Here is a 15999-nt window from a genome sequence, read left to right as displayed (position 1 = left end):
ATATGAAAACCGATATGAGGACTGGTCGGTCTTGGGGAGGACCAGTCCTCTTACTGTACCAAAACAAAAAATGCAAGACCGTAGTCCGGTCTTACAAGTCTGAGGACTGACCAGTCCAGAACCTAAGTAGGACCGGTAGGACTGATGATCATCCTTATCTTTGAGGTTTCGTACCACATGCATGTACTCCTGTGTGACAAAATAAATGAGTCACATGATAAAGCTTATGCAACAGCTGAATTTCTCACATATAGTACCACTTGGTATTTTTTTTCCTCAAATAATTTTTTTTTACTCTTGTCCTCACATACGTAAATTTCCACCAATAAAATTTTACAAAAGTTACTATAAAAGTCATTATGTCTATCTCTTGTAAAAGGAAATACCACCGCAAATACTTTTGCAGTTGATATTGATAGTGGAAAGGCTGTCAGCCACCTCAAGGAGGCTAGTATAAAAGTGAAAAAACAGAATGACTTTGCTGGTGTGGATGCAAACAAGCTCAGGCTATAGAAGGTAGAAATTGGTGATGATCACTTTAATGATCCATTGAAGAATCTCACACTCAATGACAATAACGAGCTGTTCGCAATAAAAAAGATTTTGAAATATTTCACTGAATTACCAGTTGAGGAACATATTCGTAGTCCTAGTTATTCATTCCCATCGAACTGCCATTTCAAGCCGTAAGTAGGAACTGCTTCGACCGCATTGCATTGTTAAAGAAATCGCTCAGCAAATCCATACATAGTATGTATTTTTTCTTGGCATAATTTTGGCAGAGGCCCAGTTGAAAATTTTGCCAAGAAATTTCCAGGACTGCACAGTTTCAGAAATCTTTAGCTCATAAGTTTCTTAAATCAACAGGCCATGGAAAGCATTTACTAACCCTGTTGTTATATTACAGTATTCAATGTTGTTATTAAACCAAAACGGGTTAAAACCTTCAAGTGGCACAGGTCAAAATACTAAAAATCGGCAAAAAAAAATAGCGCAAAAAGCAGTGGCTATTCTTGGCTATTCTTGGCTATTCTTGGCTGTTTTTGGCTATTTGCGAATTAACCTATACTATTTGTAAATAGTTTATACAAATTTGCGAATAGTTTATGCAATTCGCGCCATTTTTTTTGCCTATTTTTGGTCATTTGACGTGTGATAACATAAAAGAGTATGTATACAGGCAATAATTACAACATATAAGGAAGTAGTTGAGTAATCAGCAATCATCTAGTGTGATTGTTTTTGGAGAAATATAAAAGAAATGAAATCTCAGCAGGTTTTTCGTCTGTTATTTTTTCTCGTCATTTAATATGTTGAGTACCACTCCATCATTCTCAAATGCAGGTGTTGGACATGTTCCACATATGAAATTTTTAAGGCTTTTGAAGGTTGCATATTTGATATTCACTGTCCACACACGTCAAATGACCAAAAATAGGCAAAAAAAATGGCGCGAATTGCATAAACTATTCGCAAATTTGTATAAACTATTTACAAATAGTATAGGTTAATTCGCAAATAGCCAAAAACAGCCAAGAATAGCCAAGAATAGCCAAGAATAGCCACTGCTTTTTGCGCTATTTTTTTTTGCCGATTTTTAGTATTTTGACCTGTGTATTATGAGAGAATAATATCTGTTACCTGCCATGTTCAACTTCTGTCCTGGTGTTACATAGTATATATTTTTGCTCTTCAAGCAGTAGGCTTTGCCCAGTCAAGTACTCACCGACTGATAATGCAATACCGAACAGTGACCATGCTAAGAAAATGCATTGCTGTTGAAATTAAGAATATTATGATTTCACAGTATGTGAATCTGATCGTGAACAATTTTCCCTGTTTTGCTATTTTATGAGCTAATGGATATTATCCTGAGAATTGTCAGAGTACAACCTTTCAGAAAAATCCTGATCTACTGTATCTAATACTGCGTTTGTCTTATGCAATGGGATAAAAAGAAGGATTTGATTAATGCTACCCATGCGAACTTTGGATTTAGTAGATATCACAAAGAGAATGATATATGGTGGAGTTTGTCTCATTCTTAAATGCATCCATGTTTGTTAAGAACGAATGGGACAAACAAATTGAGTTATTCAGTTCAGAGTCACATGACTAAATTTTTGACCGGGCCCATGCCAAACACTCATTAGAAGAAAGGCACAGGAAAAATAGTTCAAATGATAGCTGACAGCTTCCAGAATGATGAAATAAGTTCACCTTTTATTTGACAGATACATTCTTGAACTGTAATGAAATAAAGAAATTGTGACCCACGGGTCACAGTCTCTAGGGTACTTATACAAGAATATTATATTAACCCATCATCTAAAGATTGTGGAAAAATGAAACATAGCCTGTTAGAATTATCATAACCAGATGCATCAAATGATGGTAATTTCACATCTTTTGAATCAATAGATAACAAAATATTGAGTGAAGTTTCCAAAATGTAAAACTTCATTCAATATGTCTTGTTATGGCAAAATCTAATGAGCTTCATAACATCTTTCCATGATCAATTATATTAATATGGAGTTAGTAGATAGAAATTGCTTCTATGTATTTCTTTAGATTATCACGTAAATTGTATTTTATATTTTTTACTAAATAATAAAGAAGAAATGCGCGTTACTAACATAAAAAAAAAAATCTTTCTATGATCAATAGACAATGAAATGTCTCAATATTTTGATGTCAAATTTAATGATTTTTACTCTGTATAGTATTTTTCAAAACAAGTTGTGATAAGTTAAAATGACAAATTTCAAATTTTTCATCATCTGTTAATCAAAGAAAAATAAGACAGTTTGTTATAATGAGAGGATATATGCTATTAGCATCTTCCATTTTAAAAACTTAAATATCATCAATCCTAAGAGATGAAATTAACATTATTTGACTTGTCTTATTATGACGAATCTAATTTCTAACAAGCTATGTTTCATCCTTTTAGGCGATGATCGTGGATATATATTAAGTTCACATGATCACATAATCACGCGATACGGTCATGTTGTGACTTAATAGACGCATATGCTGGAAAGATATACCCAACTTCCTAGGTATAGGTGCGTCAATTTCATAAGTTCTTCATATAGTCAAATGAGGTACGTCAATCGGCTAGTCCAAAAATGCGGCTCTGGAATGTAAGTTTTTTAAGTTTTTGAAATTTACATACTGTAAATTATTTTAGCGAATTGTAAAAAAAACTTTTATTTTCCGATAAATTATATGAATTCACGTGGAGAAAAATGGTTCTTTTAGTACCGTATATAATATTACATACCGTTTTCTTTGCCTCGCCTATAATTTGAAGAATTCTTTGATAAATGTTACACAAATAAATTTCGTATACCTTTCGAATTTGTCATTACCAATCTTCAAATCTCTTTACTAACAAAAATTTTAATTTGTAGAAATTGTTTATTATAATTACTATTTTATTTATTAAAATAGAAATCTTAAAAAAAAAAATCATACGATAAAATACGTATTAAAATATAAAAGTATTTATGACCGGTATTGATTAGTAAAGAAACATGAAAGGAACGAATTAAAAAAATAAAAAATAAAAATACATTTTTTTTTTCCTACGGAGATTTATTAGGAATTGATATTCATTTTTCGAGAAAAATAATCTTATTATGTACTTCATTAGATTCAATTAATTGGGTGACGAAAATACATAGTAGACGATCCTTCTATAGTATTAAATATATTAATTAATTTAGGTAAAAAAAAAATGAAAAAAAAAAATGAATTTCTAAATATAATATCTTGATCATAGAAAAAGTTCTTAAATGCAATAAAGGTTTAAAAATAGTAATGAATTATGTAACACTTGTGTTATTTTTTTTCTTCCAAACAAATAATAAAACGTAATTGAAATTTTTTTAAAAAAAATTGAAACATTTCATCTTATCTTGAAACAATAACGCCTTTTTTTTTATTTTCTCAGTATCGCGAGGAATTTTTTTTTTTTTTTACAATATTAATAACTATTTTTATTTATAAATAATAAATTTCGGCGTATTTTTACTCCTCATATAATTTACATTTCATTAGAAATGAACGAATTGTAATAATTCATTATATAAAACGTTATTAACTTGTATATAATAGGAAAATGTTATTTACCAAGTAAAGAAACAAACGGAAGAGACAAAAATAAAATCTTTACAAAAGATTATATTAAAAAAGCAAGAATAGATATGGATTTAATTTTTTGCGAAAAATATTTTATAATATTCAATTTGATTAATACATAATTATTTACAATAATTTTTTTTTAAAAAAAATAAAGATTCCAAACAAACAATATAACGTAATTGAAAATATTATTTGTTTTTTTTTAAAAAAAAAACTTGAAACTTGTTTTTTTTTATCTTGAACCAATAAAATAAATACATATTATAAAATTTAATATTTGATATTTTGAAGATTTGTTGTACTAAATTTAAACGCGATAAATTTTTTGCCTTTCCTCTCCATTTTTTCGTTAAGTATTGCGAGAAATTTTTTCAAGATATAAAATAAGATAAATAACTTACTTAATTAATCTATTTAATAAAATTCAACTTATTAATAATAAAGTCGTACATCTCATCTAATTTAAGATTCAATTGAATTGAACGAATTGTAATAATTTAAATAAGATTATCACCAATCAATTTACTAACTGAAAAAAATAAACAAAAATAGAATTATGAAATGAACGTAATTAAATATGTATTATTATTTATGACCGACACTTTTTTACAAACAAATAAAATTTCAAAAAGTATTATTAAGAATTGAGAATAATAATAATAATAAAATTATTACTATTATTATTATTATTATTTTCTCGCAAAAAAAAAACTTCCGTAATATATTTTTCATAGTTTAGATTCCAATATATAATGTAATTTCATCAATACTAATCTTTTATTTGATAAATGCACATTTATTTATATTAATTAAAATAATAATAATAATAATTAATAAATCTGTAATTTGTTTCAATAATGATAATGGATTTTCTAAATTTAATGACATTCCAAATCCTGAATTTAGAAAAATTAACCCAAGTAAAAGTTTTGTTTTTTCTCAAAATAAATAAATAAATCGAAATTTGAAAATTTTTTAATTTTAATTTTATTTTATTTTTTTTTTTGGAACTTAAATTTTTGTACCAATAAAATTACAATGACTAATAATATTATTAAACGATCAACTTTTAGAAATAATGAGTTCAAAACAAATTTAACAAATGGACTTGTTGCTTTTTTTAACACTCATTGTTCAATCGTTAATCTATTCTTCTTTCGTGTATTGTATCATTAGGATACGCATGAAATATTTCACAAATAATCCGTCGGGTATCGTCAGTATCGTCATGACCTACAAATTTTAAAATGTTCCACGGAAAAAAAAAATAAGCCTGAAAAACAAAAAAAAATTTGAAACTTACCGCTGAAAAAAACAAAAAAAAAAATGGTCTTACTATTTAAAACGTTTTAATTAAAACACATTTTTTATTAATTTCTTTATTTCACCTGTAAAAACCAAAAGATTTACAAAGAACGCGAATAATAAATAAATGCGCTGTGATTGATCTAAATAATTGATCATTTCTATTTTAGTAATTTTAGTCTGTAAAATCATAGGTAGTGTCTACAAATAAATAAAGAGCATCATGTAATGATTGTTACACTATTATTAAAGACGAAACATAACCACCAAGTCAAAGAACAATAAAGAAAAGGAATTATCGTAAGTGAGTTCATTTCCAACTTTTGGTTCTAACGTCAATAATCATTTAAATTTGTAAAATTGTTAAATTGTCAAAAACAATAAAATAATTTCATTAATTCAATTAATCGAATTGATCGTTGTTTCAAAGTTATCATATCGAAGAAGAATTTAAGAAAAATTCATAAAAAATTTTGTTAAATTTTGGCGGTAGAGCCAAAAGGTTCTTCTATTGACCTGTTTGGTTAATAGTATGATCGTACATTTGTTGGTTTAAATCAGAAAAAAAAGGAATAGGGATTGTAAATCTTTCCAAAAATTCTGAAACGTTGATTGGGACAAGTTTAAACATGCTGGTGATACAGACAATCGGGGTAATATCGTCATATACTATAAATTTTGGTTAGTAATTATATGTGATTTATGTTGTTTTATGTCCTTTTTAAGTCTTTGTTATGCGAATAAGGTAATATCGAAAATATCTTCAAATTAAATTTAAAAAAAAATATATTTATCATAAAAGGTTATGAAAATAATATGTAAAACTTGTGGGGAATTTTTGGCGGTAGCGGCAAAAGATAATTTTATTGTTTCTTTGGCGGGATAAAAGAAAATGCGCCGATTTTCAATATTCATACCAATTATATTATACTCAATTTTGTAAAGAATTTGAGAAATCACCGAAATTGGTATACAACTCAAGGAAAATCATATTCTCTTTCTTTAAATTATTTTGTGTTATGTTCCACATTACTCACAAAGAAATTAAACAATTAAAAAAGTCAACAACGAATATATGCATATAATTTATATATAATATATTTATTATATATTTATATATACAATTTATTTCGAATGTATATAAATCCCTTCAATTACTCATTTTTCTATTTGTGAAAAAAATTCTTTAGCTAGAATTTTTTCCTTTTCTCCCGAAATCTGTGAATAGATGCATTTCATAATATACATATCATCAATATATAAACAATTCCTTTCCCCCTTTTAATTCTTCTTTCTTTTCAATATAATAGACTTTTTACATATAGAATTATATATATATATAGAATTCATTTTTTTTTCATTTGTATAAATCTGGCATTTAACATATACAGTACATTTAAAAAAGCATTTTAAAAATGAAACCATTCACATTCATTAAAGCATTAATTCCTTCTCTCATGTTGCTGGCAACTTTTCATCGAGGAGAATCTTTATATGTTCCAAGAACTGATTCTTCGTCAGCACCCATAACTGGTGGTCAAGATGGTTGTGCTAATATACATAATACTTTTAAGAAAGCTGAAACCGAGTCTTTTCCTTTTTCGGATATAAAAGCTTGTTATGAATCTTTTGCTTTTGATAATAAAAGAAGAACTGATGTAAATAATTTATATGTTATTTTTAAATTATAATAAAATGATGTTAAAATTAAATTTTCTTTCTTTTTTAATAGACTCTTGATACGATGAAAAAACTTTATACCGGATTTTATGCATTTGCTGATCTTGCAAAAGAACAACCGGTTCAAGGCCTTGATTATAAAGCAATGGATCTCATAAGTGAAATTGATGGTTTGAGTCAAAAATCGTACGCTAATGATTTTGAATTCACGGTATGTATATAATTAACATCTTTAAATAATTGAAATTATATTTTTATATTTTTTATACTTTTTGAATTTATTTAACGTAAATTTTTATCTATTTAATTTTTTTTAGACTGATGCTACTAATTTAGTATCTCAATTGAAAGATCCTCATACCTTATTTTTTCCAATATGTTATACAAGGTTTGCTTTCACTCAAAGGTTAGCATTATATGCTACCGTATCACAAGATGGAACGCAAAAGATTAAAATTTTCAAAGACTCTACTGAATCTCATAACGATGATTGTGAGGTTGACCGTATTGATGGTGTCGCGGCCATCGACGCCATCACACAGTTTGCACGTGATAATATCTTTGTTTCTAAAGATCTTGGTGTCAGATTCAATTTGGCATTAGCATCTCTTGCGTTACAAAATGGAACTTATTTACTTCAACCTAGATCTTCACAATTTACTCTTCGTATGGTTTTACCTGATAAAGAAACCACAACTTATGATCTAAAATGTGGTACAAACACTAAAACCATTACTCGTAATTGGGAAGCTGTTATAAATAATCCTGATGACCTTAATAAATTCACTGATGCTAAATCTTATTGGAACAATTTTTGTGCAAATCCTCCCTCTGATGAAAAAAATCAACCTCCTAAAGAACCAGAATCACCTCCAGATGTACAACCTGTACGAAATGTTGGAAAGGAACCAAATGTGACCTCGACTACTAGGAAAAATAAACGAAAATATCACACAAAAAAAGATAAAAAACCACATGATAAATATTGTAATGTAGCTTATCCTATTGATCCATTAACTGTTAATCGGGATCTTTTGAAATCATTAAGCCCTACTGTTAAAATTGATAATCTCGTTTTTGATGCCAAAATCGCTCAATTTTATACGTTGGATAATGATGTTGGAGTTGCCGTAATTGCAACATATGATGTCGGTAATGAAATTACTTCTGATACCATTTTAAGTGCATTTAGCAATATACAAGCCGGTTTCAAGAAATTAGCGGATAGCGGTGCCAAGAAGGTAAATTATTATTTCGGAACTATACGTAGGAAATTATAATGTAATTATTTCTCTTATCTAATATATATATTATTATTTTTATTAGCTCGTTTTGGATATGTCAAATAACGAAGGAGGACTTACTGTTCTTTCTCATTTCGTTAATTCTCTCTTATTTCCTGGTGCAAATCCATCACTTCCAACTGACTTTAGACTTAATGATATTGTGAAGGGGGCAATATTGAAAGCAAGCAATGGAACAAATTCAATTTTTACTTTTAGTGAATATTTAAAAGTAGATGCAAAAGAATTCGATAATGTAAATGACTTTCTTGCCTCAAAATTCATTGAAAATGATATAGGTAACATCAATGGATTTTTTACTGCCAGTCAATCTTCACTTCCATGGAAATCAAGTGATATGATAATGTTAACAAATGGATTTTGTGGGTCGTCATGTGCTTCAACTTCCTTACTTTTATCTGAATTACATGGTGTTAAATCAGTTGCAGTTGGAGGATTTCCGAATACTCCATTATCTTTCAGTTCGTTTCCTGGTGGACAGGTTTTCCTTCTTGATGATCCTTTGAAACGAGGATTCGATTTAAAAACTAACTTTAATTCATTGGAATTAAGTAATGAACCAGATTTCCCAAAAGATATGCCAACCAACACTATGTTAACTTTTACCGTTAGAAAAGCTTTTAGTACCGCTAATCCCGATCAAGTTCTTGAATATTCTTTTATACCATCTACAAATCATATTTTCTTTGATGAATCGAGTATTAGAGATCCAAGTAAATTATGGTCTCAAGCTTCAACTTTCATATAAAAAAAAAATATATATATATATATATTTCGAAAAAAAAAATTATTTTTTTTTTCACATTGTATAGCATGATATGTATAATAACACACACGCATACACGCATTTACAACATTCTTTCTCACTTGTAATATTTTGCATTTATTCACTATTCATTTCTTTCATCATTCATTTATTTTGCATTTATAGATTTTAATTTTGCATTTTCTTTTACTTTAATCTTAATTATTATTACTATTTTTTTTTTTCGCAATTTTGGGAGAAATTGAGAAAATTCCAGGACCCTTTTGTTATTTTAATAACTTTCTTATATACTGTATATATATATATATATATATAATTTATATATATTCATTCATTATTATATATACAACATTTTTTCGAATTTAGATTTATTATATTCCGATAGTAAGTTCTTTTTTAATGCATAGTGAATTAAGTTTTTTTTTTAAACAGTATAAAAGTATATACTGATGAGGAAAAACTAAAAAGGCTGAAAAAAAAATTTTTTGTTTTTTTGTCAAAATTTACTTTAAAAAAAATTCAGCCAAAAAAAAAAAGTTATTGTTTAGATAAAAAAACATTCTTTTAAATAATAATAAACGATAATTTTTTTTAAATTTCAATGAATAAATGATTGATTCATAAAAAAATTGTAAATATAGAATCAAATAGATAATAGATTTTTTTTTTTTTCATGATAATAAAAAAACTTTAATGTAAGATTTATTATAATTTAATGATTTTATTATTTACGCGAAAGAGTATTTTTTACTTTATCCACGTGACTTTCGTATGATTTTTATGCATTTCTTATGAACATTACCTAAAATAATACTTTGCTCCACCAGGACTCCTGAAAATATGCAGGAGCCAGGAAGTCGTACAAAACGGATTCCAAAAGGAATTTTCTGTACATTCCGTCAAAAATACTTTTTGGAAATTCCTATAAATATCAACCTGAAAATCATACACATGATTAAATTTCTTAATGCCGGCCGGGCGCATATAAAATACTGGTCAGGGGTGAACGGGTGAAAGCGACCTGCGGCTGCACATAATATGACGTACAAGAAGTCTTTGTCGTATACAACTATACATATTTTTACAGATCTTCCGTTTTCAAAAGAAATTGACCCATTTTTTATCACATTATATAGTAGATCCGCGATTGTATCGGATAACTGTTCCATACTGCGCCTTGCGCCATAATCATTTTTTGGCGTCATTTTTTTCATAAAAAACCCGAAATATCACTAGTGTAACACAGTTTCAAATAGCTATATATAAATGAACAAAATTATTTTTAAGGATGAATTTTTTTTTTTAAAAAAAAAAGAATATTCTCTTTTAAAAAATGTCTAAAATGTCTTGTCCACTTCCCATCGATTGCCTTAACGAAATATTTGAATATTTAGAAGATGATAAAATCAATTTACATTCATGTTTATTGGTAAATCGTCTTTGGTGTAAAATTGTGGTTAGAATTTTATGGAGGGATATTTGGGGATTACAATATAGTATAGGTTATAATTCATATCGAATACACGTACCATTATCAATTACTAATACCTTAATTAATTGTCTTCCTGATGAATCAAAAGACCTTTTAAATAAGAATGGAATATTTATTTCAAAACTTACTTTAAAACCACCATTATTTAATTACGCATCATTTATAAAAGTTCTTTCAATAAATAAATTTGATGAAATGATTCAACATATTTTTGAAAATCAAAAATTTGTTATTATTGATTCATTAAGTTTAAATTATAAAAAACATTTAATTGAAAAAGAAATAATCAAAATGTTTATGATTCAAATATCTTCTTTAAAAAAATTGAAATATTATCAAACAAATTTACATTTTATTTACTTTCCTGGAACAAAAGATTGTTTAAACAAACTTTCAGAATTAAATTGTGGATCGGATGTTGATTCTCATTTTTTTTATCAATTATCTCCGATATGTAATAATTTAAAATCACTTACAATAGAATTTCGAAATTCAGTTTCAAATGGATTGGCACATTTTATGTCTATACAAAAAAATTTAAAAATTTTAAAATTTTCATCTTATAGAAGGAGGAGAAATATTTTACCTGCTTTAACAAATCTTTTTAATAATTTAATTAATAAATTAAAAGAAGAAAATTTTATAACAAAATCATTTTTCACAAATTTACAAGAACTTGATTTATCAATAGAATATAAACTTTCTTTTGAAGAATTAAAAAATTTAATTTTTCCAAATTTACAAATTTTAAAAATTCGTTTTATACATCCAAATGATGATATAATAATAAAATTTCTTGAAAATAGTGGAAGGAATCTTAAAGAATTAAATATTGATGGTATTGATAGTTCATTAAGATCATCTATAGCTAAATTTTGTCCAAATCTTAGGAAAATTTCTTCTATATTAACAGATGATGGTTTAGTAACTTTAAAAATCATTTTTGATAATTGTAAATATTTAGAAAGTATTGAAATTTGGTATGATTTTTTATCAAGTCAATCAAGTGAAAAAGAAATATTAGATGTAGTTGCAAAACATTCACAAAATAATTTTTTTGAATTAAAATTATATGAATTATCATCAGAATTATTACCAGAAGATTTAGAATCTTTTCTTATTGGTTGGAAAAATCGTATACCAAAAAAATCAATTAATTTAATTAGAATTAAAAATGAAATTTTAAATAATAATGTTTTAGATATAAGTAAAGAAATTTTGAAAATAATTGAAAAATATAAAAATTTAGGTATAATTAAAAAATTTGGTACTGAAATTAGGAATTCCTTTTTATCATCATTTTTTAATTATTAAAGATTGAATAAATCGTAAAGTTTACTTGTCTCAATTGTATTTTTATATTTATTATTGTGTATAATATACATACATTTATGGGCGTAACTACTATTACCTTCTAATTCATTATCAAGTGAATATTGTTGTACAATGAATTACTAAAACTCCGAATATTCGAACATCTAAACCTAAAGCGTTACATATATGTGACAAATACCCAAAAAAGGTTGAAATGCAGGGGACTTCAGGGATGTTTATTATAATAATAATTATCTATATTCGTATAAATGTAATCCACCATCGGGATTATCCGGTCGTCGTAAAATCGGTTGTAATGGTTGTAATGAATTTATTATTGATGTATATAAACTTTTTCTTAAAAATATTTGAATGTGTTTATAATTAACTTTGATTTTATTTACCTTTTTTCGTAGAATCATTGAGAAAATAATGTCCAATTTTTGATTATTCTTTTACTATTTGCTTTATAAATATATTACATATATCACGTGAGTTTAATTGCTTGGCATAAACTGTAATGTAACTAGCTCATTGACAAATATTTTTTTTGTTGATCATAGAAAAGTATTTAAAGGATAAATAATCTCTTATCCATTTTTTTACGACTTTAGAAAGTTGTTCTAAATTAATATTTTTCCCGATTTCTTAGATTTAAAAAGAAAGTATGGGTTTTATCATTAAATCATCTGGCAAATTTTCCTATCAATTCATCATTTTTGTTATACTGATAGTATGTTGCTTCCTGACTATCGAAATAATTGACGCAGCAGCAATAAAAGGTGGGATTATACAAATATCACGTGAATTTAATTATACACGTGATTAAATTTTAATTTTTTCCACCTAGACCCCACTTATAATATTGTATCAAGTAAATTATGTGATCCAAACGTGAAGCAGGTAAAGAAGCGAAAAACTATTCATTTCTTAATATATATAAAATATTATTAATTAAAGAATTCTTCTCATTTTTGTAGTATTCCGGTTATATTAAAATCAATCAATTTACAAATATATTTTTTTGGTTTTTTGAATCAAGAAAAAATCCTAAAGGTTCTCCATTAACATTATGGTTAAATGGAGGTCCAGGATGTTCTTCAATGGTGGGATTAATACAAGAAGTTGGTCCTTGTAGAACTATAGCAGGAGGAACAGATGTTGAAATCCATCCTGAAAGTTGGATTGAAGTTTCTAATATGTTATTTGTTGATCAGGTAGAATCAAAATTTATCCTGAAAAAAAAAAAATTTTTTAAATGTTTTAAATTAATTCATTCATTTTATTGTTAGCCAGTTGATGCAGGATTTTCATTTGGAGATAGAATCGTATCAACAACAGAACAATCTTCATTGAATTTATATGATTTTTTGCAAAAATTCTTTGAAAAATTTCCAGAATATTCAAAAATGAAATTTCATATTTTCGGTGAATCATTTGGAGGACATTATAGTAAGTTTTAGATCGATTATTCTTTCATCAAAAAACCTATCACTATACGCTAAATAATTTTACTGCGCCACTCGCGTTTTTATAGTACCTTCCCTTGCGAAGTTGATAAATGAAAATAATCTTTTAATTAATTCGAAAAATATGAAAGCAATCCCAATTAACTTACAATCTGTTGGAATTGGAAATAATTGGATTGATCCCAAAACTATATAGTAACTATATTCAAATTTACTGTATATATATATTTTTTTCACGTACTCTTTTTTTTTTGACTTTGAACTGTTTTTTTTGATACTTAGTGCATCTTATCCAGATTTCGTAGAATCAAATACTTGTAAGCTAAAAAACTTAATTCAATACTTGTTTTTGAAAAAAGTTACATTACGTAATATTTACATAATGATGTCGCGATAATTGTTAGATGGTCCTGCGCTAAATTCAAGTGAAATTGCGGTAATGCGATCAGAATTACCCGGATGTGAACAATTAAGTAAGAATTTAACACATCTTAAATTCTATTTGAACAATAATTTCTCGGCCTTTGTATATAATAAAAAAAATTAAATCAACCTCAATTTTCCTTACCAGTTGACAATTGTTATGCAACAGGAGAGGCACTTGATTGCATTGCGGCAGAAGAAACTTGTATGAATATTTCTTCTCACTATATAGATTCCGGATTAAGCGTTTATGATGTTAGAACTACAGCTGACTTACCACTTGATTATCAGGTTTATTTTGCCAAACCTGAAGTAATGTCAGCTATTGGAGCGCAAAAATCTTTTACTAATTGTTCGTTAAATGTTTATGCAAGTTTTTATTTACAAGGCGACATGTAAGTTATCTTTTCGTGTGATTATAATAATATATTTTTATTAAAATCGATAATTTTTTTTTTAGGATTCAAAGTCATAAGACAGATGTTGAATATCTTCTTAATAGAGGATTCCCTGTGTTAATATATAACGGTGATGCTGATTTTATCTGTAACTGGTAAGGAAATAAAGCTTTCACGAGAACTTTGTCTCATTATCGATTAACAAACCTAGTTCTTATTCTTTAGGTTCAGCGGAATGACATTAGTAAAATCATTAATATGGACTTATCAATCAGAATTTAATAATTCTTCAATGAAAAAATGGATAGTTGGTAATAATTTTGGCGGGGAAACCATGTCTTATGATAAATTAACATTTGTTAGAGTTTATGAAGCAGGACATGAAGTTCCTTTATATCAACCTACAAATTCTTTAGATATGTTTACCAAGTGGATTAATAATGAAGCTTTAACTACAGAATCAGAAAGTAAAAAGAGGGGAATAAATAAAAGGAAAATATGACAAAAGAATTAGTTAATGTATTTTTTTTTTTTACCTGCTATCATGAAAAGGTAAGATGAATTTTAATAACATGTTTTATAATTTTATTTATAAATTCTAAAACTTCTCACTATTTTTTTATTATTTAATTTTTTAGTCTTTAATTAATTTTCATCACTAATTACCCATCACTATTCTTGATTATTTCATAAAAAAGAATTCTTTATTGTTATTAATTAATTATTCATTTCATAATTTATTCGGTAAAACGTTGCCGTTGAATTGGAGGGTTTGCATTTTCACTCTATATTAAAGAATAAAGAAAAACTAACTTAATTGACATTTTGAGCTTATTATAATTCAATATATTCTTTCCACTGAAATAACTTGATCGAAAAAAAAAATTTCGTAGCTAGAAAATTCTTTATAATAGTATAAAAACGATTGTAAATTAATGAAATATAAACTGCAAGGAAAGAAGGAAACTTAGTACCGTAATCGATAAGTTACAGTACTACCAAATCAAATTTAAATACTGACCACATGCGAAACGGATTGTTCCGATATTCTTGAATTCCCGATTCATTAATGCTCTTGAAATGAAATTATAGACTCCGAATCAAAAAAAATAAAACAAATTAAAACAATCAAAATTCAATAAATCAGAAAGAAAGATGAATTATATTATTATTAAACATCTGGAAAACAATCTTGTTTCTGACCATTGACACAGCGGATTTTGCGAAATACCACGTGAATTGTAATTGTACATGTGATAATTTTGTTTTTTTACCCAAGGGCCAAGACCTATAATATTATACCGAGTAAATTATGCGATCCAAATGATTCAAATATGATTATTCCAAGAAATGAGTCCTTGTAGAACTATGATTTCCGGTGAATCTTTTGCAAGCCCTGTAAAAAATCTGATCCGTGTTTTATCTTTCCATGTTTTTTCCGTGAATGTATCATTTTCATGGAATTAATAGCCTTAAATCATGGAAATTTTCATCTCGCTAACACGGATATCCGTGAATGTATCATTTTCACGGAATTTTTACGAAAGACATGGAGAAATAATGGAAATATTCGGATAAAAATTTTTTATAGGGAAGACATTACAGTGAGCTTTTTATCACAATTTATCGCCAATTAACCTATTGAAATTGGAAATGATTGGATTGTTTCCATAATTAAGTATTCATCATAATTTTG

General features: G+C 26.9%; 3 protein-coding genes across 4 annotated transcripts; all 3 read left to right on the top strand.

Annotated features, from left to right (window-relative positions):
* Positions 1 to 6629: 6629 nt before the first annotated feature.
* On the top strand, positions 6630 to 9852 carry OCT59_012038 (uncharacterized protein). Its single transcript, XM_025312989.2, has 4 exons — positions 6630 to 7115; positions 7190 to 7348; positions 7455 to 8378; positions 8464 to 9852. Exons 1-4 carry the CDS (start codon positions 6873 to 6875, stop codon positions 9187 to 9189), a joined length of 2052 nt encoding a protein of 683 aa, XP_025188487.1. The 5' UTR covers positions 6630 to 6872; the 3' UTR covers positions 9190 to 9852.
* A 688-nt stretch (positions 9853 to 10540) lies between these two features.
* Positions 10541 to 12013, top strand: OCT59_012037 (uncharacterized protein; the record flags this gene model as incomplete). 2 transcript variants are annotated; one of them, XM_066134188.1, is made up of 1 exon in its annotated part: positions 10541 to 12013. In XM_066134188.1, the coding sequence occupies one exon, from the start codon at positions 10541 to 10543 to the stop codon at positions 12011 to 12013; it is 1473 nt and encodes a 490-aa protein (XP_065989476.1). The 2 variants fall into 2 exon arrangements, with proteins under 2 accessions (XP_065989476.1, XP_065989475.1); XM_066134187.1 differs by having other exon boundaries at positions 10991 to 12013.
* A 667-nt stretch (positions 12014 to 12680) lies between these two features.
* On the top strand, positions 12681 to 14805 carry OCT59_012036 (uncharacterized protein; the record flags this gene model as incomplete). The annotated part of the gene is made up of 10 exons (XM_066134186.1): positions 12681 to 12795; positions 12864 to 12916; positions 12994 to 13230; positions 13306 to 13465; positions 13551 to 13677; positions 13765 to 13799; positions 13887 to 13955; positions 14054 to 14300; positions 14366 to 14458; positions 14529 to 14805. 10 exons carry the CDS (start codon positions 12681 to 12683, stop codon positions 14803 to 14805), a joined length of 1413 nt encoding a protein of 470 aa, XP_065989474.1.
* Positions 14806 to 15999: the final 1194 nt, after the last annotated feature.

This window comes from Rhizophagus irregularis, chromosome 2 (assembly GCF_026210795.1).
Source record: "Rhizophagus irregularis chromosome 2, complete sequence".
Lineage (NCBI taxonomy): Eukaryota > Fungi > Glomeromycota > Glomeromycetes > Glomerales > Glomeraceae > Rhizophagus > Rhizophagus irregularis.
Note: the sequence above shows the minus strand (reverse complement) of the source record. Positions and strands in the feature narration are given on the sequence as shown.

What these genes read in the sequence shown, in the direction of transcription:
- OCT59_012038 (XM_025312989.2), top strand. Translation starts at nt 6,873, where the DNA reads ATGAAACCATTCACATTCATTAAAGCATTAATTCCTTCTCTCATGTTG. An exon ending in CTAATGATTTTGAATTCACG is followed by an intron (nt 7,349 to 7,454) that starts GTATGTATATAA and finishes AATTTTTTTTAG; the next exon opens with ACTGATGCTACTAATTTAGT. An exon ending in CGGATAGCGGTGCCAAGAAG is followed by an intron (nt 8,379 to 8,463) that starts GTAAATTATTAT and finishes TATTTTTATTAG; the next exon opens with CTCGTTTTGGATATGTCAAA.